This window comes from Leucopleurus acutus, assembly GCF_964270905.1.
Source record: "Leucopleurus acutus genome assembly, chromosome: 20".
NCBI classification, from domain to species: Eukaryota; Metazoa; Chordata; class Mammalia; order Artiodactyla; family Delphinidae; genus Leucopleurus; species Leucopleurus acutus.
Genome location: NC_139162.1, coordinates 45,746,125 through 45,767,556, shown reverse-complemented (window position 1 = coordinate 45,767,556; position 21,432 = coordinate 45,746,125). Strand labels below are relative to the sequence as shown.

Sequence of the window (21,432 nt, the reverse complement as noted above, 5' to 3'; positions counted from 1 at the left end):
CTTTATAATGGCCTACAAGGCCCGACACGATCTGGATCCTTGCTGTCTCCCTAATATTGTCTCCCTCCCCGCCTCCCCCCACTCACTCTGCTCATTACACTAGCTTTCCCACTGATCTTTGAACTTGCCAAGCTTTTCCTCCTTCCCCTCCCATTGCACGGTGGCAGCTTCTCGGGTCTCAGCTCAAATGTCACCTCCTCAGAGCAGCCACTTTCTTTATAATACTTATCACTCTCTAAAATGATCAGTTTATTTGTTCGTTTATCATCTTTTTTCCTCCACTAAAAGGTCAGCTCCTTGAGGGCAGCAACTTTGCCTGTTGGTCACGCGGTATCCCCAGTGTCTAGAAGAGTGCCTGGCACATAGCAGGCACTTAATAAATGAACAAAGGCATTGATTAACCCCTGTGCTTGTTTACAGACTGGCTTACACAGAAGAGGCACCCAGACAAGTAGGCAAAGGCAAGAATACACGACAGACCCTGGGGTCATCCACACACCCAGGGGAGACCCAGAAGTCAGGGACCACCTTCTCCTGCGCGCACGCGGTGCCTGGAGGATGGAGAACCCGAGCTGGGGATGGAGCACCCCCAGGGAGGGGAAAGGATGCCTTGGGGCGATCCCAGCCCCGCCCTGTATCCCCAGTAGCCAATGGGCGTGCGGTCCTCCCGACGCCCCCTGGGACGTGTAGTCCGGACAGGGGCGCCCTCGGGCGCCGCCGAGCGCCCCTAGACTCCACGTCCCGTCGTGCGCCGGGAGGTGAGGGGATTGGCCGAGCCCCGCCCCCTGCCCGCCCCGCTCCGCTCGCGCCGCAGCCCCAAGAATGAATGAAATCGTAGCGCGCTGGGCGGCAGAGCGGGCGGCGCAGGCCGGGCTGGGCCCGCGCGCGGCGGCAGCGGCGCCCCGGGCCGGAGGCGGCCCAGCCGAGCGGGCCATGGCCACCGCCATTCAGAACCCGCTCAAGTCGTGAGTGTCCCCGCCGTCCACGTCCCTCCATCCCGCCCCCTACCCGAACCCTTCCCCCGCCCTCGCTGGGGAGGGGGACGCCGTGGGCGGATGGCAGTTGAATGTGGGCCCCCAGTTTGCGCCCCCCTCCCCTGGGGGGGCCCGCCACCCCCTGTCGCCCCCTGGGGCTGGGGGCGGGAGCCCCTCGGGGGTCGCGGGGGCGCCTCTTCTTTGTCGCTGTCAGTGAAGGAATGTGGCGCGAGCTGGGGGGTGGCGGAGGCCGTTTCCCCACCCAGAGTGGGGGTAGGGGCTTCCCTCTCCTCCTCCTCCCTCTCTCCTCCTCCGAGTCTCTGGGGGCGCCGGGCCTGCCCCTGCATGGGGCTGGGAGTACGTACGCCTAAGTCCAGACCTCAGTCTCCGGGGTCTCCACCATCCTTTCCCCTCATCAAAGCATCTTTCTCTCTTTCCCCCCCCCCCCCATCTCGGGGACCTCGGTCCGCGCGACCGCAGGGTGGGAGCTTAGACGTCGGGGGTCCCCGATTAGATCCCTGCTGTTTCCCTTCCCGGGTCTTCAGGACCTAAAGCCCCGACGCCCCGTTCAGCTTAGACCGTGGGATCCCTCCCTCTCTCCTCCCGTACACATCTAACGAGAGCATCTCTCATCTCCTTGGGGACTAGATGCCTCGGGAGAGGGTGCTGGGAGCGCCCTCAGCCTCCGGGGATTCCCTCCCTTTCTCCCTGTCCGCGTCCCTCCTCCGAGTGTTAGCTTCCTCCCGGGCCCACTGGCTGGGATCCTGGACGCCTGGGTTCAAACCTAGCTCTCTTCCAGCCCTCACCTCTCCTAGACATCCCTCGCTCTCTCCACCTCTCTTCTTCCCTCTCTCTCCATCTCTCTCGCTCCCTCCTCGGGATCCCGAACTCCTGGGTCCCAGCGCTCCCCACCCCCCTTCCCCAGGCGGTGACGGCGGACTGGGAGTGACAGGCGCGCGGCCGCTCCCGCTCTCCCTCCCGGGTTGGCGTGCGCGGCACTCCCCTCCCCCTCCTCCCCGGCCTGGTGGGGAGGAGGAGGAGGGCGAACGCCCGCGGCGCCGCACAAAGGGGCCTGGGCGACCTCCCCCACCCTTCCCCCAACCCCTGGCACCCGCCACCTTGACCTTGAGCAACTTATGCGGGGGGTGGTGGTGGAGGGGGGGAGGGGCCCGGGGGCGCCCCCCATCCCCCGCCCCCGCCCTCCAGAAAGGCTGTGCCAGGTGGCTGGACCGAAGGCGCCCAGTAGCTTCTGGTTTCAGGTGTGGGGGGGGAGAGTTGGGAGAGGAGGGGGCTGAACCTTACAGGCACGCGCCTACAAGTGTTGCTTGGCGGTGGGCAAAGGGGGCTTGGAGGGCGTGTACGGGGCTGGGGGTCAGTGTGAAATGGTGTGTAACGGTGACAACACTTCTGTTTCCCTCTTACTCTAAGTCTTCCACACACACTTGTCTCCCCTATGAGGGACACCCTCAAAGTGGCTGGGACGGGGTTCCTGTGCAGGTCGGTGGATCTGTGGGTATCCAGACATCCTCACTCTGACCCTGGCCCAGACCTCTTGGAGGAGGAATGGGGCAGCCATTGCAGGGACATGAAGGCTAGAGTAAGCTTGGGGGTGGGAGCGCCAGCACCCTTCTTTGCTCTCACCTTCCTAGGGGTCTGCAGGGGTGAGGGCAGGGACTGGTTCCTGAGAGAATGCGAGTCAGGTCCCCTTGGGAGTGGGAGGTGGAGGGTGCTGCTCTCAGTTCTGACTGCCTGCATCATTCAAACCCCATCTTGAGCACTAATTTCCTGCCCTCTCCACCCGCCCCAAGCCTCAGTGTTACCACCTGTGAATTGGGGAATCATAACAGCTCTTATTACCTCATGGTGCTTCTGTGATGTTTGTAAAGCGCTTGGTACTGAGCCTGACACTGACTGAATGTAGTGATTATTATTGGTAGTATCAATACTGATTTCATTTGTGGTCCAGCTTCCACACAGGGCACTGGGGGATGGGGACAGGGGGATTGTTTGGGCAGGGGAGCTCAGGGGAGCTCAAGTGTGGGAGAGGGGTCTCTGAAGGTGACTAGGGGTAAGGAAGGGAAGGGAGACCCCTCTCCAAATGTCAGCTGCGGGTCAAATTGTGCTGGTGGACAAGGGCGTCCAGGGAAGTGATGGAGTGTTCTACAGTCAGGCTCCAAGCTGACCGAAACTGATGCACAGGTTCTGGGGTGGGGCAGGAGTGAGCGGGGTGTCTGAGGCTAGAGTTGTGGGGAGAAAGTGTAAGGGCATCTTGGAAGATCTGTGAGGGTGGTGGAAGGTAAGAGATGAAGGTGGCAAGGGCACTCTGAGCTGAGCTGGCCTGTTGGGAGGAGTGGGGCAGGGCTTACCGTGGCTGAGATATGGGGTGGCCACTGTAGGGACCTGGAGGCCAGAGTGAGTGTCAGGACTTACTCCCCTTGCCATCTGCTCTAGGCCAGATGTGAAGCAGAGACCCACTCCCTGCTGTTTGGGTTTGGGAAGGGGGAGGTCAAGGCCTTACCTGGGGGAGATGGGGAAGAGCCTGTAGAAGGGGTCTAAGACTAGAGGTGTGTGTGTGTATGTGTGTGTGTGTGTGTGTGTGTGTGTGTGCGTGTGTGTGTGTGTGTGTGTGTGTGTGTCCAGAACTGACCATGAGTGTGGAAGACCCTGAGGGGGTCTCTCTCACCAGGGTGTAGGTGGGGGTGTCGAGTGACAAAAGAGGAGGTGAAGGCTCTTATGCCTCTTCTGTCTGCTGGAGAGCCCCCTGGTGGACAAGGACATTGGTGGGCGTTTTCATCCATGCAAGGGCTCAAACTTGAACACGAACTTTGGATGGGGGCCGGGGGTTGGGGGGCGGGGTGTGTTCCAGGTGTGTGTGCATGGGACTTGGTGATTGTTGTGACTCAGTAGGTCAGCTCCCTCTCTGAGCATCCCTTAGGGTAGAGTCAGTGTGGGTGACAGTGGGAGAAAGGAGGTGACCACTTGGGTACAGACATCTGGGTGAGTGAATCCTTCTCTTAGTCCCACCTTCAAACAGCCACCAGGAGCTGAGGGCATGTGACTTCACCTCCTCATCTGGAAAATGGGGGTAGTGATAATATCACCCCAGAGGGTCAGGATGAGGATCAAGTGAGTTAATCTCTGTTAAAGAACTGTGCCTGGCACATGGTGGCTACTCAGTATATTTCTATTCGACAAATATTTATTAAGCATCTATTATGTGCCCAGCATTATCCTTTCTAATAATGGTTAGCTATCACCATTTTACATCTTAGTACATATCAGGTCCTCTTTGTGGAATGAATGAATTTATTGAACACCTACTACTTGCCAGGTACCTTTTAAAACACTTTACCCATGCTTACTCATTTAATCCTCACAATAATCCAATGAGCCATCATCTGCATTTTACAGATGAGGAAACTGAGGCCAGAAAGGTTAAGTCATTTGCCCAAGGTCACATGGCCACCAAGTGGCAGAGCCAGGATTTGAACCTAGGAGGTGTGGCTATATCTCCTAACTAGCACAGCAGCTGTCAGGCCTGGGAAGGGGTTGAGTAGGGCGGGGTCCTTGTGAGAGAGGCAGCTCCGAGGGGGACCGGAGAGGATTCTCCCGAGCTAGGAGGGACTAGGGGGAGGGGGAGGTGTCAGTGAGCCACGCGTTGGTGGGACGTTCGTGTGGGCACCTGTAAGGTGTCTCTAAATCTCCTGGCACTGAAGTGTTTGTGTGAGTGTAAATGTATGTGAGTCTGTGCGAAGGTGTGGGAGAGGGAGTGTGCGTGAGTCTGCGTGGGACGCTGTGAGTATACGTGTGAATGTGTGTGTAAGCTGCCGCGTGTGGGTGTGTGCGAGTCCAGGTGTGCATGGTTGAGTGTAGGCCCATGTGTGAGACTCGAGAGGTGTGCATGAGTGAGCGCGCGGGAGTGGCTGTGCGTCCCTCCGGCCCCACCTCTGACCCGCTTCTCTGCGGGGTCCCGCCAGCCCCGGGCGGGGAGAACTACCACTCCCGGCATGGCCCGGGTGGGCCCACCCCGCCACCCTGATTGGCTGTGGTCCCGGTGCTCCCGCCCCCCGGGAATGAATGGATGGGCGGCCTCAGCGCCCGCCCGAGCGCTGGGAGGACCGGCCCGGCGGGGACCTGCTGGGGGCAGGACCCTGGGAGCAAGATGGCCACGGTCATCCCCGGCCCCCTGAGGTGCTGCGGGCCGGCGGGAGGCAGGGGAGGGCGCTCGAGCGGGTCTGCGCGGGCGTGTGTGTGTGTGTGCGGCGGCTGGGGGTGGGGCCGATGGGGTGTCTGGGGGGCTGTCACCGTGGGCCAGGCTGCGCGGGGTTGCGAATGTGTGTGACTGTGGGTCTCTGGCAAGAACCGTGTCCGACGCGCTGCTCCTGGAGGAGCGCGGAGTATGGGGAACTCGGAGCCCTATTGGCGCCCTCTTCGGGAAAGGGGGTCATGTCCCGCCCCGCGACCCCCGGAGTTGGGGAGAGGGTGAAATGGCCCGGGGGCCCGGGGGCCTTGGTAAACTTGAGTGAAGCTCACACTACCTTTGTCTTGGGTTGTGGAGTGTGTGTCACTTGTTCGGGTTCTGGGTTTTTTTTGGATATGTGTGTGGATATGCATTTAATTTCTTTCACATTCTACACTAGGTGTCTTTGGATATTTTGGTCTTTGAGTGTGTGTACATATCCTTTGAAACTCTGCATCATTTATGTTCTGTGTCTTTGGATATGTAGGTATGCATGTATTTATGTGCAAATTTTTGTGTGACTATGGGTGGATTTGTCCGTTTCTATGTTGTGTATGTGTGTATCTTTGTGTGTTTGAGTATGTGGGATTTTAGATGTTGGTTTCTATATTGTGTATCTTCGTGAATGTGTGTGTGTATCCTGTGTGAATCTGTGTGATTTCTTTGTATAGTGTATCTGGATTGTGTGTGTGTGTGTGATTTGTGTTGTGTCTTTGGATATGCGTGTAAGTGCATATGTGGGTAGTTTGTTTTTAACATTTTTTCTTTTTTAACATTTGTGTATCTGTGTGTGTCTTCGGATGGATGAGTAAGTGGATGTGTCTGTGTGTGGTGTGTCATCTGTTTGCATGTTGTGTGTCTTTGTGTGGGTGATTGTTTATGTTGTGTGTCTTCGGATATGTGATATATATTTGTGCATGTATACGTGTGTGATCTGTCTGCTTCTACACTATGGGACTTGAGATACTTGTGTTTTTCAGTAGATATTTGTGGGAGCACATATGTGAGATGTGTCTGTTTCTCCTTTGTGAGTCTTGGGATATGTCTCTCTTTGTGTGTGAATCCTGTGTGACTATGTGCGACTTGTTTGTGTTGTGTATTTGGATATGTGCCTGTATGGATGGGTCCCGGTGTATTTTTATCTGTTTCTATACTGTGTGTATCCACTCCTTGGCTCAAGGCCTGCTTGAGTCCGGGTTGGGGGCTCCTGGGTCCAGGAGCGACGACAGCGGGGGAGAGGTGAGGTTGGAGGAGTCGGCCCACCCATTCCCCACGGGCGGGCTGGGGGAGGGGTGCCGGGCGACCCGGTGCGCCTGCCCTTGCTGACAGCCGCCCGCCCGCCCACCCGCCCCTCGCAGCCTAGGCGAGGACTTCTACCGAGAAGCCATCGAGCACTGCCGCAGCTACAACGCGCGCCTGTGCGCCGAGCGCAGCCTGCGCCTGCCGTTCCTCGACTCGCAGACCGGCGTGGCCCAGAACAACTGCTACATCTGGATGGAGAAGACCCACCGCGGCCCGGGTACGGCTGGGAGGTTGGGGGTGGGGCGGGGCGGTGGCTTCGCGGCCGCGTTCTTACCGCCCTTCTCACTCCAGGTTTGGCCCCGGGACAGATTTACACGTACCCCGCCCGCTGTTGGAGAAAGAAACGGAGACTCAACATCCTGGAAGACCCCAGACTCCGGCCCTGCGAGTACAAGATTGGTGGGTGGAGCTCCGTCCTGTGCCTTCGGTGGCCCCAGTGGGTGCCCACAGCACACGCTGATAAGTGTGTGGTGATGCCGGTGTGCGTCTGAGCATTCGCCCTTATTTCCCTCCTAGCCAGTGTCTGAGTGGCTGGCTGTGTCTGCCGTTGTGTGTCTGGGTGTCGTCCAGAGATTCTCCAGTTTTCCCTGAGTGACTGAGCTTTGGACTGTATCTTATCCTACTTGGGCCCAGGCGTAGTTCAGGACAGAGTGGTATCTGTTATGTGTGTCCAGGTGTATCCAGTCTTTGTATCTCTTCCCTTGTGAGCTGGGATGTATCAGAGTATCTGACTGTATTGCTTCCTGTGGATGTCTTGAGTGTGTCTGGATGTATCAGAGTGTCAGGTTGTAACTCTTTCCCTTTGTAATAGAGTGTATCTCAGTGTCTGTGTCTTTTTTCAGGTGTTTCCAAGTGTATTAGAAGGTTTGTTTCCTCTTGTGTGTGGCTGGTGTATCAGAGTGTCCAGCGGTTCCTGATGTGGGTGTATCAGGGGGTCCGGCTCTCTCTTCCTTTGAGCGCCAGATGCTTTGGAATGTCTGGGAGAATCTCTTCCCTGAGTGTCTGTCTGGTGTATTAGATGTATTTCTGCACGTGCGCTGCCCTATGAGTGTCTGGTTTTATCACTTCTTGAATGTGTCCAGTACTATTAGAGTCACTGGCTGTTTCTCTTCCCCTGTCCAGGTATATCCAAGGATCTGTGTGGGTCCAGGTGTATTGGAGGGACTGTCTCTATCTCCTGTGTGTATGTGTATCCACCTGAGTGACTCTCTCTAGGTGTGTCTCTATCTCCCCTAAGTATGTTCAGGTGTTTGCTAGGGTCTGGCCGTGTCTTCCCCATGTGGTCTGGGTATATCTGGTGGTCTAATGTTCTCTTTTGTAGTGTTGCTGGGTGTGCCAGTATACCCAGGGGTCTGGATATGTCTCCTCCATGGGTCTGGGTATATCTGAGTGTCTGGGTGTATCTCTTCCTTTGTGTGTCTGGCTGTCTCAGATGACCTGTATGTATCTCCTCTGTGTATGTCCATGTGTGTCCTGTTTGAGTGTCTGCTCTTTCCAGGTGTGAGGGTCTGGGTGGGGTCTCCTACAGGTATGTATGTAGTTATATAGGAGGGTCTGGGCATGTCTCCCCTTGAGTGTGTCCAAGTGGCTCTGAGGGTCTGGCTGTGTCTTCCCCAGGGTCTGGGCATCCTTGGAAAGGATGTATGGAAGTATTGTTGGAAGGGTGTATGGTTGAATCTTTGAGTCTATTGCTGGTTGAGTGTGGGAAAGCCTCTTCCCTCTAGCAAAGAGCATGATTCTCCAATCTGGGCAGTTTGAGGAGTCCTCCAGGAACAAGTTCTCCACTTGACACCCTCCTCCCTTGTCCCCAGACTGTGAGGCGCCATTGAAGAAGGAGGGCGGCCTCCCAGAAGGGCCGGTCCTTGAGGCTCTACTGTGTGCTGAGACAGGGGAGAAGAAGATAGAGCTGAAGGAGGAGGAGACCATTATGGACTGCCAGGTAGGATCCCCCCACTCCCCCGCCAGGGGCCACAGCTGCCCTCTCACCCACCCCTGTCTCCTGCCCCGGCCCATCCTGCTCCTGCTCTGAAATCTCCCCTGGCTCCCTAGGGCCTTTGGGCATCCTAAGTCTCTATTCTTCCACACGTCATCTCTTTTTTGGAAGACCTCCTGACTTGCCCTGACACCCCCAGTCTCCGGTCCGCCCAGAGCCACCCCACCCGCAAAGCAGAACAATACTGCATTTTCTTAACCCCAATCTCCCTTCTCCTGGTGCCCAGAAACAGCAGCTGCTGGAGTTTCCACATGATCTTGAAGTGGAAGACTTGGAGGATGACATTCCCAGGAGGAAGAACAGGGCCAAAGGAAAGGTATCGCTCCAGAGTTTCTCTCCATCACTCCTCCGCTCAATGCAGATCCCATTTACTGAGTATGTACAATGTTCAGACCCTGCCCCAGTTTGACCTCATTTAATCCCCAGAGCAGCCTGAAGGGATAGGGGATTTTTATACCCATTTTACAGATGAGGAAATTGAGGCTTGGGTCTATTAAACCATTTGCAGGACAGAGATTGTACAGTGGGTTAGAACTAGCTTCATACCTGTGTCACGGATGAGGAAACTGAACCTTGGAGAGATCAAGGGAGTTACTCAAGGCCCACAGCTGGGAAGTGGCAGAGCTGCGATTTGACTTTCAGGCCCAAATGATGAAAATTCTCTTAGTTCCCTCCCTTTCTTGGCCCCTCACTCATGCCTTTTCCCCTAGGCATATGGCATCGGGGGTCTCCGGAAACGCCAGGACACCGCTTCCCTGGAGGACCGAGACAAGCCGTATGTCTGTGATAGTGAGTCTTTCTGAAGAGGGGGGAAGAGAGAGAGAGTGGGGCCCAGAGACCTCTCCCCTCCTGGCCCCCTCCCTTCTGTTCTGGACCCTGGTTGGGGGATGTTCAGGCCTCTGGCAGAGGGTGGAGGTGTGATCCTGGAGGCCAGGGCAGAGGCGGGCTGGGAGGGCTGACCGGCCCTTCCTGCTCACTCTCCAGTCTGTGGGAAACGGTATAAGAACCGGCCAGGGCTCAGCTACCACTACACCCACACCCACCTGGCTGAGGAGGAGGGGGAGGAGAACGCCGAACGCCACGCCCTGCCCTTCCACCGGAAAAACAACCATAAACGTGAGCAGGCGGGCAGGGCGTGGGGTGGTGAGGGGCCCTGGGAGTGGGGGCTAAGGAGCCTGGGAGGGAGGGGGCACATTAGACATTTCTGGAAAATCTCCAGCTCAGCGGTCCCCTCCCCCCACCAACCATGGGGGATGCTGGCTCTGAGGTTGCCATGGCAACCAACCATCTCTCCCTCGCTCCTGGCCGGGCGTAATATTTCTGGGTCTGATTTATTGTTTCAATTAGAGCTTGGGGAGGGGGGGTGATAGATGACTCCCCTCCCTCCCTGCCTCCCTTTCTCCCTTCTCTGCTAAGCTTTGGCCGAGGGGCAGGGTCCGTGGCCTGGGAACACTTGGTGACCGCCCATGCCAATCCGGTGCCAACCCTGACAGCTGAGGGATGGGGGAAGGCTCGGGGGGAGGCTCTGCCAGTGGAAAAACCATCTTTCCACCCACCCCTCGGTGGGAGAGGGCAGTCTCTTCATCCCATCCCCACCACACACCGAGGCACCTCTGTGTTCAGAATTTTCCTTCCGAGTGTCTGTTTCCATACCAGATCTCAGCCCGTGGTGTCCACCTAATTGTTGTTTAGTCGGGGCTTAGTTGGGGGGGGCTGTCTGGTAGAAGTGTGTATGGGCGGGGAAGCAGGGGGCTCTTCCTAAAGCTGCATCTGCCAGGTTTTTACCTAATAAAGAGGATGTATCAGTTGCCCTCAAGGAGTTGGGGGTTCCTGATGAGAATTATTTGGGCTCCCCCAACGCTCTTTTGCTACTGGCCACAGCTTGGGGTAGCTGCTCCCTCCCCCCACCTCCTCCATGCCTGGAGAAGGGGTCCACCCCTTTGGCTGAGGCTGGGGGCAGGGTGGAGCTTTGCCTATAGTGAGAGCCCCTCTTTCTGTCCCCCCATCCCCAGAGTTTTACAAAGAATTGGCCTGGGTCCCTGAGGCACAGAGGAAACACACAGGTAGGGACGCCTCACTCTGCCCCGACTTCTGCAGCAGCCTTTGACTGGGTGTCCCTGCCCTCCCATGCCAACCCTTGCCTGCTCTCTTTCAGCCAAGAAGGCGCCTGATGGCACTGTCATCCCCAACGGCTACTGTGACTTCTGCCTGGGTGGCTCCAAGAAGACGGGGTGTCCCGAGGACCTCATCTCCTGTGCCGACTGTGGGCGATCAGGTGATGCCCCCACCTGAGGTTTCTGGGGGCCGCGGTGGAGAGGACTCCAGGAGTCCAGATCTGGAGGAGAGAAGGCAGAGGAGGGAGAGGACTGGTGGGGGGGATGCAGAGCATCTCAGGGGCACTGAGGCTAAACAGCCGACTCGACTGCTGAGGATTGTGGGAAACTGAGCGGGGTCAGGGAGGCTCTGGGAACAATGGGATGTGGTGGTCATGGCACTGTGGGTACCGGCGTGGGGAACAGTGAAAGATGGTTGCCAAAACATCGTGGGTAGTGGGCTGTGATAGCGAGTCATGGATTGCCGCTGCCTGGGCGCTGTGGCTCACAGAGGGTGCTTGCCATTGCCGTGGAGTTGTGGGTAATAGACTGTGGTTTCCCGAGGTGGACTTGTGGGTAATAGACGGTGGTTGCCTCAGCACGGTGGCTAATGAATTGTGGTTGTCATGGTATTATGGGTAGTGAAATAGGGTTGTCATGGTGATTGGGTGTAATGGAAGGTGGTTGTCGTGGCTGCGCATCTGTACTGGGGTGGTGGGCTGACCAGTGGGTTAGCACCCTGCACGGTCATGTGGGTAACAGTGTGGTTGCTGGGGCTTCGTGTGTAATGGGCTTGGGTTGCAGGGAAAACCAGGGTGTGGGGACCCCTCTGTGGAAGGCGGTTGCCATGGCATCGTGGCTGGGAGACTGTGGTTGCCACGTACTGCGGTTAATGGAATGGAACCGGTTGGCCATTCTGCTGTGGGTAACGGAATGTGGCTGCCCCTGTGCTGTGGGTGGTAGAAAGTGGTTGCCACGGCACCGTGGGTAATGGAATGCGGTTGCCATGGTGTCCTGGGGAGCAGAGTGTGGTTGCCATGGTGGCTGGGTAGGAGACTGGTGGCCAGGGCAGCATTGCCTGCGGGACAGGGTCTGGGCACCATGGGCTGGGTGGGGTCGGGCTGTGGGCCTTGTGAGCTAGGGATGGGGGCTGAACCATTGCTTCCCCGGGGGTCAGCAGCCACCAGGGGCACAATGACCCCTAACCGCATCCCTGCCCCTTGGCCCCCAGGACACCCCTCGTGTTTACAGTTCACGGTGAACATGACGGCAGCTGTGCGGACCTACCGCTGGCAGTGCATCGAGTGCAAGTCCTGCAGCCTGTGTGGCACCTCGGAGAACGACGTGAGTGCCCACGTGCCCCCTCCCCCGGGACATGCCCCCAGGCGGCCTCCTTTCCCTGGAGCCCCCTCCCTGTTGAACACCAGTAACCTGTATTATGATTATTGTTAGTGTCCATTAATTGAGCCCGGCACTTAATACTCTTCACTCTCTGACTCCTTCCAACTGCCCTGAGGTAGGTGATCTCCTTCCCACTTCACAGAGAAGAAACCGAGCTCAGAGAGGGGACTAGACTTGCCCAAGGTCACCCAGCCAGGAAAATGGTACGGCTGGGACCTGAACCCACGTCCATGACTTCCAGACCATCTCCGTGTCATTTTAAGTGTTCCACAGGGTCCTATAAAACCTAAACTACAAACTGCAAACTGACAGTCCTCAGGGGTGTTTTGCTCGTCGCCCAGTAGGGTTTTGCAAAGATGACCTTCTCAGAGCCCTTTGTCTTGCAAGGGACCGCCTCCCCCAGCCCCTTTGACCTGGCCCCTGCCCCCGCCCCCCACCCCGGTTTCTGGTGCCCGTGCCCCCAGGGTGCCAGCTGGGCGGGTCTCACCTCCCAGGACCAGCTGCTGTTTTGTGACGACTGCGATCGGGGTTACCACATGTACTGCCTGAGTCCCCCCATGGCAGAGCCCCCGGAAGGTGAGAGAAGAGGAGGGCCGGACACGGGGGTGGGGTGTTGGACAGTGGTTGTCCTGCTGTCCGCTGGGTGGGAGGGGGTCGGGGCAGCCCTGCCCAGACCTGGGCCTAACTCCCTGTCCTCCGGCCGCGCCGCAGGGAGCTGGAGTTGTCACCTCTGTCTTCGGCACCTGAAAGAGAAGGCCTCTGCCTACATCACCCTCACCTAGGCCTGGCTCTGGTTCACCTGGACCTCTGGGGTGATGCTTGCCTACCTGCCTCTTGGAGCTCCTCCAGTCTCTCCCCATCCTTAATGCCCCACAGTGGAAGGGGCCGGGGGTGGGGGGAGCCTGAGAGGGGGCTGGGTCACCCCTCCCCTCTGTGCAAGTGGAATGTTTGCCCTGTGGGTTGGTGGGCCCAGCAGGGTCCTCTCCCTTCCTCCCTCCTGCCTCACCCCTTCGCAAATGGGCACCAGGGGCTTCTGCTCCCCTCAAAGCCATACCCCGCCTCTGGGCGGGCACGAGGGGTGGTGGATGCCAGCTGGGGGCACGGACAAAGCCTTTTTCTAAAGAAAAAGTCAAAAAGTTAAAAAAAAAAGAAATTAATATATAACAAAGAGTCCTATAAGGTCTGGCTGGGTGGAGGGGGCACCGCTGAGCGCATCTACTGGGCACCAGTCTCCACCAGTTTCCTGCCTGGCGGCTCCTCCCCCCAAGTCCCTGGAGTTGCAGCTCTCCCACCTCCCCACCCAAGGTGGGCGCCATTCCCCCCTTGTGCCCAGGGCAGGAGGGTGTGGTGTCCACCCCCGCCCTCTCGGTGCCCACTGTGGATACTGCATGATGTGAACCACGGTTTTGAACTCCGTTCCTGCTCCCTCCCCGAGAGCCCCGCCCCGAGCCCACTCCGTGCCTGCCTTGGCAAGGCGGGCCCCTGCCCAGCGCCTGCTGGAATGAGAAGCACAGACTCTGCAACGGACTAGATTTTCCTCCTCCCCCCGCCCCGATTCCCTACCGGCCAGGCCGGGCTGCCCCCTGCCACCCTCGCTGGCCATTTTCGGGTCGCGAGGGGGCGTGGTTGTTTCTTGTGGTTGTGTGTGTTTGTTGTTCGGGTTTAAAAAAAAAAAGGGAAATTGAGACTGCAAGTGGGGGAGGTGGTGGGTTTGGGGGGGTCTCCCCCGATCCAGGCGTGTCCCCCCTTGTAAACGAGTCTCCTTTATTGCCTGCCTCTGCTGTGAATTAACTTGTTCCGTGTATTAAACTGGGCCTGACCCCTCTGCCCACGTCGTCTGCCTCGTTCTCCAGGCTGGTTTGGGGCATCACCAAGAAGGGGAGATGGGGCCTCACTGGGGGAGAAGCAACCGAGGTTAACAGCTGGAGCTGGCCCTACGTCCATCTCCCTCCAGCTCCCCTCTGCACCCCGCCTTTCTCTGGCTTTGTCCCAGCTCCTCCCTGCCTCGCTGGAAAGGAGAAGGGGGGGGATGGGGTGGAGGGGGCTCCCACCCAGCCAGCTGTGGTTGCCCTGGCAACGGACTGCTGCAGCTGCAACGGGCAAGCAGTGAGGAGGGAGGCGGGAAGCTGGGGACTGGGGGAAGGGAAGGGATGGAAAGATGAAGACTGGGGGCTGGCCCCTCCCCTCGGGGCCGTTGGTAGGGATCAGGGGTGCCAGGGGCGCCTCACCCTACACCCAGACGTCACCTGGAGCTCCCTATCCCGATGTGGGGCAAAGAACAGAGGGGAATGGGCCATGGGATATAGATCCAGGGACATTAGGAGGAAGACAGATTTGGGTGAGGTGAGGTGAGGAGTGAGAACCAGGACACAAGAACAGTCAGGAGAGAGACAGACAGGAGTCACACATTTATAGAGAATGAGAAAAAGAGCAGGAGAGGGAAGACGTAGACCTGGAGGGAGATGTAGATGAAGAGGGCCAGAGGAATTATGGTGGAAGAGGACAGAAGAGATGATTTAGTGGGAGAGAGGCAATAATAGTAATAAAAAACAGCAGACACATGGGGAGAGACAGAGGAGGAAGTACAGGGATCTGGAGAGAGAAGCAGAAGAGATTCCATGTGGGGAGGCAGGGAACCAGGGCACGTAAAATAGGAGAGCGGAAGAGAGACTAAGAGCGGGGAGGCACATTTGGGGAGAGAGATGAAGTTAGGACCCAGCACAGGCGAAGTCCAAGGACAATGCCACAGAGATGAGATTTCAGGGGAGAGGACACAAAGAATTTAGGGAGACAACAGAAAAATCTGGAGAGAGCCAAGAGCGGGAAGGGATTCAGAGCCTGGGTGAGGGGAGAGCCAGAGGCGGGGTGGGAGGCAGAGGAGACTGGGGGAGGGTCGAGGAGGGCGCCCGGGCCCGCGAGAGGGGGACAGGCAGAGGAAGTGGAAAACTGGGGCAAGATGGGGAAGGGACGAGCAGGGCACAGTTCAGGCGAGAGCGCAGGCTGGCGTGTGCGAGTTGTGGGGTGTTGGAAGTTGGTGTGTGTCACAGGCGCCAGGAGAGGATGTGAGAACAGCTTGTTCCGCCGTTTCCGTGCTGGAGGGGGGAGGGCAGCATGGGTTGAGGATGGGGCCTCAGGGAGGGCGGAGACAGGGAGAGTGTCTGGAACACTCTAGAATTTTTAGGAGATGTGGAAATAGCTGGTCCACCTCCTCTGGAAAAAGGATATATAACCGTTTTGGAAAAAGATTTGTTGTGTGTGTGGGGGGCGGGGGTGTGTGTGCGGGAGAGTCTAGGTTACAGAAGCATCAGGTTTGAGCACGGAAACGGTAAACTCCATCACAGGTAAATGTCTAGGTGGGCCAGAAAGCCCCGGCCGTGGGGCCAGCCCTGTCAAGAGAAGGGGCTGCTTCTCAGATCCAGGTGGAGCTGGACCTAGACTTCCCACCAGAAGCCGGACCTTGGGATTCTCACATGAAATTTCGAGGTCTGGAAAATAAGTTTGACCCTGATCCCCGGGTCAAACTGCGAAAGTGTTTCGCCAGGGCAGCTGCAGATCTGGGCCCAGGAGTGAAGACCGCTCCCAGCTAGGAGAGCCCCTAGGCCCGGGGCTGAGGTCCCCGGCTGTGTCGGTCTCTTTCCAAGACACCTCCACCTCTCCCCGAGCCCCCGGGGCCTGGAAGCAGGGGCTGCTCTTCACTCCAAACCACCGACTGGCTGACTGGCAGAGGGAGGCCTACTCCCACCGAGGGCGGGTGCGGTGCCAATGAGCTGGCACCGGCAGGGTGTGGCCTGGGGCGACAGCCCCGCTCAAGGAGGCGGGGGCCCCTCAGTGCCGAATCTTGCTGCAGAGGACAGAGTTACCAAGCTCGAAATCCAGCTTTCTTTCTGTACCATCTCCAGATTTTAAAAAGTTGACCATTAATTTTAAAACCAACACAACTCCATGGGCTGGGTCTGGCTTTTAGGCCTCAAGTATATGAATTCTGAGGTAAAACCTTCCTCTTTTTAACTTAAGAATTTCTTACATTCGTGGGAACTCCCCGGCGGTGCAGTGGTTAGGGACTCCGTGCTCTCACTAAATTCCTTACATTCTGAGTGTTGGGTTTCTGTCACTTGGGTTTCAAGAGAAAGAGAATGGGGCTTCCCTGGTGGCGCAGTGGTTGAGAGTCTGCCTGCCGATGCAGGGGACACGGATTCGTGCCCCGGTCTGGGAAGATCCCACATGCTGTGGAGTGGCTGGGCCCGTGAGCCATGGCCGCTGAGCCTACGCGTCTGGAGCCTGTGCTCCGCAACGGGAGAGGCCACAACAGTGAGAGGCCCGCGTACCACAAAAAAAAAAAAAAAAAAAAAAAAAGAGAAAGAGAATGGTGCTCCCTGGTTCTTAGGGGTGTGTGCGTGCATCGGGGGGGTGACGGCGTTTGGGACAAGGGGGACAGGAGGAGGGGGCTGACGCTGGATCACACCCGCCTCTCAGGGAGTCCAGGCAGCTGCTCAGCTAGCGAAGACACAAGCCACTTCTATGAAACATTTATTTCCTTTAAAACCTCCAGAAACATGCCAGAAAATCTCAAGACGGGGATGGGGTGGGGGGTGGGGGGAGATAATAAAGAATAAAAAAATCCAAATGAAACAAATCAACATAAAAAAAACAACCCTGCTGCTATCTTCAGCCATCAGATAGAACACCAAACTCAAATTAAATGTGCTTTGCAGAGATCCTTTAGAAATAACAGACAACAAAACCCCAAATCATAATTTACACTTGTCGATGTACATGATTAGGTCCCCAAAATGATTCAAATGATCTGAAGATGGGAGGAGGCAACTTAAAAAAACAAAAACGGGTGGGGGAGGGGTGAGCCCCAGGTTAGGGTCTGAGGAAAGGGTGGGGTGGTAAGTGGTCCTGGAGAACCCTCCCCAAAAGGGACCCGGGAAGAGGGGCAGAGACATCACAGTAGCTGGCCAGGGCTGAGGACCCGGCAGGCAGGCGCCTCTCGCAAACCACAGGTGAGGGAGAGGAGATGGCAGACCTGAGGGCCTTTCTCGCGGGACTGCAGTGCTGCCGAGGGGCCAGAGGTTGATGACAGGGAGGCACGACGAGGGTCCTTTCCTCTTGCTCCTTCAACGTCTGTGTCCTGTGCGGTCGGGCCCCAGAGCCTCCTTCCCTGAGGTTTCCGGCCCCAGGGAGGAGGCGGCGGGGCCTCCGGACGGGACTGGACGGCCCGGTGCTGGCCCCCCGCCGGAGCGAGCTGCTCTCAGCTGGGCCCCCCGGCCCGCCTGCCCACCCTGCTTGCGTCCCCAGCCCACGGGGGACGCGCCTCGGTCCTCAGCTTGAGGTTGGGGGAATCCACAGACTGTGGCCGTACAGACTTGTTCTGGCGCAACTCCACATGAAAAAATAAATATATATATATATATTTTTGTTTGTTTGTTTTTAAAGGAAAAAAAGAAACTGTTTCCTGGGTGAACAGCGTAGTACCACACCGGCCTGGCTGCCTGGCCAGCTGCCCCTTATTGCCTCGAGAGAACCAGCGTCTTGTGGGGTTAGCACAGCAAGGCGCTCCCCGGGGAGCACAGTGACGGTGTCCGACGTTGCTGCTGCTACTGCGGGGCCTACGAGATGGGCCGAGGGGCTTTGCAAAGGGAAACAAAAGCGGAGAGGAGAGGGAGGCTGCCTCCCTCCGGCCTGGACCTGACGGCTCCGTGGAGCCCCTCCCGGTGCCCGGGAGGGGCCGGGGCTGACGGAGCTGGGGACGAGGAGGGGTGGGCTGTGCCGGCTCTGCCGCTGGGCCTGGCCGGGTCAGCAGCTCGCAGGCGGAGGGGCCCAGGTGCCGTGGCCTCTGGCAGTCAAGGGACTGGTAGACAAAGGCTGGAGAAATGGTCCCGAGCGTGCAAATACCTTCCCCCTCAAAGAAGTTAACTGGATGCTGGGGTTTCCTCGCTCCACCCTGGGACCTCCCAGGACAATAAATGAAACTCTAAGAAAGTGCTCCTGGTTGCTTTTTGGAGGATAGGGTAGGGAGGGGGCAATGTCCATGCTTTCTGGAGCCAGTGCACCAGGGACCAAGAGCCCTGGCCCACGTCCACGCCGGCCCACACCTCTCCGGGCGTGAGGGGAGAGCGGGATGGTTTCCCGCTGTGATTTCTCAGGCAGGGGTCTTGGCCCCATAAGCCCAGACGCTGCTGTGCGTGGTGAAGAAACCCGGTTTGGGGATTCCTGGAGCTGTGGGGTTTGGAGACTCGCTCCTGCCCTCCACCCCCTTCCTACAGCTTCCAGTGGCTTGGTCCTAGGAAGAGGCTGGATGTGGATGGCAGGATGGGACCCTGGGGGCAGTGTGGGCGTGGCCCAGCCCCCAGGAACCTCAGATGGCGGCTCAGAGGGAGACCACGTCGCCCTCTGGGGCTCGAGGGCCAGGAGTGGACCCCAGCTCACAGCCCTGTGAGGCCTCCCTCAGGTCCCACTGCCACCCCGAGTGTCCGTGTCCACGGGAGGGCGGTGGGGCCCTGGCTGCATAGCTCGGTCACACCTGCAACCAGAAGCCGGGCTGAAGGAGAGGACAGCAGGAGCCCCCGGTCTGCCCAGGCGGAGGGGGGCAGGTGGCGGCCTCTCCACCTCACAGTTCCTTCTTTTCCCTGCAGAAGATCTCGGCGAACTTGCGCAGCTGCTCGCTGGCGGCCTGGGACTCCTCCTGCAACCGCTGGTTGTTCTGCCTCAGGCTGGCCACCTCCGACTGCAGCACCGCCTTGTCTTGCTTCTCCTGCGGGGGCGGGGGCTGGCATCAGCGGGCGCACCTTGAATAGCTCCCCGGGGCCTGCGAGCCCCGCTAGGCCGTGGTTTAGAGCCAGGCTGCCAGGGTTCAAATCCCAGCTCTGCTTCTCAACAGCTGAGCAACCTTGGGCAAGTCTCGGCCCCAGTTTCCTCCGCTCTACAAGGGGCAGTTGAGAGGTCTCCCTGAGGTCACATGTGTTGAGCTCTTAGAACACAGCCTGACGTGCAGTAACTGACAAGCATCACTAGTTAGGAGCACTCATTCCACACTCACAGCCACCCAAGGGTTGGGGACTGTTGTTACCCCCATTTTCCTGGAAGAGGAGACCGGACCTCACACAGCACGTAGGGGGCTGGGATGTGGATGCAGGGCTGCCCTTCCAGGACAGTGTAAGATGCTCAGGCAGTGACTTGTGCAAGGTCACACAGCATCAAGTGGTCGGGGGGGATGTGAACCTGGGCCCCTATGACCCCTGTGCTCGAGACTCCCATGTTCGACTCGGCCACCTTTTGGCTTTTTACCCAAACATATAAAACAACCAGTGAAAGCCTCTTCCACTCTTATTTCCCCTCACTCTTCCACACCCTGGAGATAAGTACAAGAACAATCTCGAATGTCGCCTTCTAGATATCCCTCTGACCCACAGCTCTTAAACATGTTTTAAGTATGATGATGTTCTAGGAAACGGTCTTGCCACTTGCTTAATCTTCTGCTTGAGTTACTGGACTTCTTTTGTCTGTTAGTAAATATACAGATCTCTGTGACTACTTTAATTGCCTGCAGCCCGTTCCGCTGCGCGGGTGTCCTGTCATTTATATAACCATTCTCCCGTCGACGGACAGCTGCACTGGCTCCAATTTTTTATTGCCAGCGGTGCAGCAGCGAACATCCCTGCTCATGGGTCTCTTCGTGCCCGTGCTTGAAATTCTGTTGGACAAGTTCCCACAGTGAAACTGCTGGGTCGACAAGGTACGCAATTACAGCTTTGACAAATAGTGTCCGACTGCCCTCCAAAAAGGCTGGGCCAATTTATTCTCCCGCCAAGAGGGTATGAGGGTTTCTCTGTGTGCTTTGCCAGCGTTCCCTACTGTCACTTTTTACTCTTCACTCATGACTACATTCGAAGCTGGGCGGCCTCCCCTAGAATAGATGGGGTGTGGGTGGGGACGGGTGCCTCAGCCTCGCTGTCCCCCGCCACCCTCCGGGGAGGCCTGGAAGTGCAATGGGGAGGTGCGCGCCACGTGAGGCGGCCGCTTGGCGGCCTTACCTTCTGGAGGTCCGTGTGCAGCTGTTTCAGCATCACTTCCAGTTGGTACACCTTGCCTGTCAGATCCAGGGGTGGCTCCTCACTGGAAGGACAGGGGGCAGGGTCAGGCTCTTGGCCCACAGCTGGGAGGAGCCCGGGATACAGGCTCCCTCTTGTCCCTGAGGCTCTGGGGAGTCCTTTTCTTGCTGGAGTCCCAAGGGATGTCTGGAGGAGAAGGCCACGCTCCACCTGGCGAGGGCACGTCTGTGGATGTGGATGTGGGTCGGGGAGCACCAGGCCTGCTGTGTGTGCACTCCTCCAGAGGATGGACCATGCGTGTGCTTTTGGGAGAAACTCCCCCCACGTGTGACCACCTCAGGTGGCACAGCACAAAGAACACCCCCCCACGCCCATCCACCGAGCCCCCGGCAGGCCCGAGCATCGCTCCGGCACATGGGGCATGTAAGTGGGCAAACGGACGGGAGAGCCCGACTGGTGGACAGGACCAGTAACGATACGGACAATAACAGCCCCCCGCTACCGAGAGCCCACCCTGTACCGTGTGAGGTTTCACCTAACAGGGCGGACGGTGGTTTCCCCACTGGACAGAGGGGAAACCCAGGCTCAGGCGGGGGCTCTGCACCCAGGACCCCAGCCCGTGGCTCCCCCTCTGTGCAGATTCCCCAGGCCTGGGCCCGCCTGGCCCCTGCAGAGGAGGGCAGGCAGCCGAGAAGCCTCCACTGGAAGCTGTGGGAACGCACACACCCGGTAGGGATGCCGGGGTCGGGGAGGCGCGTGGGCCGCAGCAGACGAGAGGGAGACGGGGGTGGGGGGGGTCTCTGCCCAAGAAGGGGAGAGGACTCGGCCCTCCCGCCTCTCTCACCCTTTCCTCCCTGCTGGTGCTGCATCTTGGGGAGCTGCAGCCACAATGGGAGACAGGAGGCAGGTGGAGGGAGGTCAACAGTTCAGGGCAAAAGGCGTCCGGGAGCGTGCCCGGAGGTCCCGCCATTTCCACACCCACCCTGCTCCTACCCCTGCCACGGTGCCCCATCTGTAACCACCCAGCTCTGCTATTAGAGTGGGGCCAATCTTTGGTGGAGGTTGAGTTCTAAAGCCACTGTGTGAAGCAAAAAGCAAGGAGAGTCAAAACCACCCTCGAAAATTGCTTCAACTGCCCATAAAGTACAGTGCACGACTGCTGTATACAGAACCCTGCACGGTGAGGTGTGCAGATGAGTGTGAAATGCACTACTGAAATCCACGGACATGCAAACATGCCATTTCCATCCTCTCTCCCTCTTTGTAGTTCTATTTTCTGCCAAGCTGGTGCGGATGAATCTGCTGCACTACATGTGAGATGCCACATGTGAGATGCCCGCCTCCCCGTCCTCCTTCCTCCCCCGGAAGCCTCGTG

The 21,432-nt window shown here is 58.0% G+C and overlaps 2 protein-coding genes across 12 annotated transcripts in view; one reads left to right on the top strand and one right to left on the bottom strand.

Moving 5' to 3' along the window:
- Positions 1-771: 771 nt before the first annotated feature.
- On the top strand, positions 772-12,785 carry DPF1 (double PHD fingers 1; the record flags this gene model as incomplete). 11 transcript variants are annotated; one of them, XM_082862187.1, is made up of 12 exons in its annotated part: positions 772-965; positions 6,573-6,733; positions 6,808-6,915; positions 8,328-8,455; positions 8,736-8,825; positions 9,220-9,298; positions 9,494-9,625; positions 10,522-10,572; positions 10,665-10,784; positions 11,834-11,946; positions 12,468-12,579; positions 12,715-12,785. In XM_082862187.1, the coding sequence occupies 12 exons, from the start codon at positions 823-825 to the stop codon at positions 12,783-12,785; spliced, it is 1,308 nt and encodes a 435-aa protein (XP_082718313.1). The 11 variants fall into 11 exon arrangements, with proteins under 11 accessions (XP_082718313.1, XP_082718314.1, XP_082718317.1 ...); XM_082862188.1 differs by having other exon boundaries at positions 934-965; positions 12,498-12,579; XM_082862186.1 differs by lacking the exon at positions 772-965 and adding an exon at positions 4,932-5,165 and having other exon boundaries at positions 12,498-12,579.
- A 5,721-nt stretch (positions 12,786-18,506) lies between these two features.
- Positions 18,507-21,432, bottom strand: part of SIPA1L3 (signal induced proliferation associated 1 like 3) — a 235,551-nt gene continuing 232,625 nt past the window's right edge. The window contains exons 21-22 of the mRNA XM_082862975.1: positions 20,040-20,121; positions 18,507-18,760 (exon numbers count right to left, since the gene is read on the bottom strand). Coding sequence (XP_082719101.1) covers positions 18,617-18,760; positions 20,040-20,121 — 226 coding nt within the window. The 3' untranslated portion in view covers positions 18,507-18,616. The remainder of the gene's footprint in view (positions 18,761-20,039; positions 20,122-21,432) is intronic.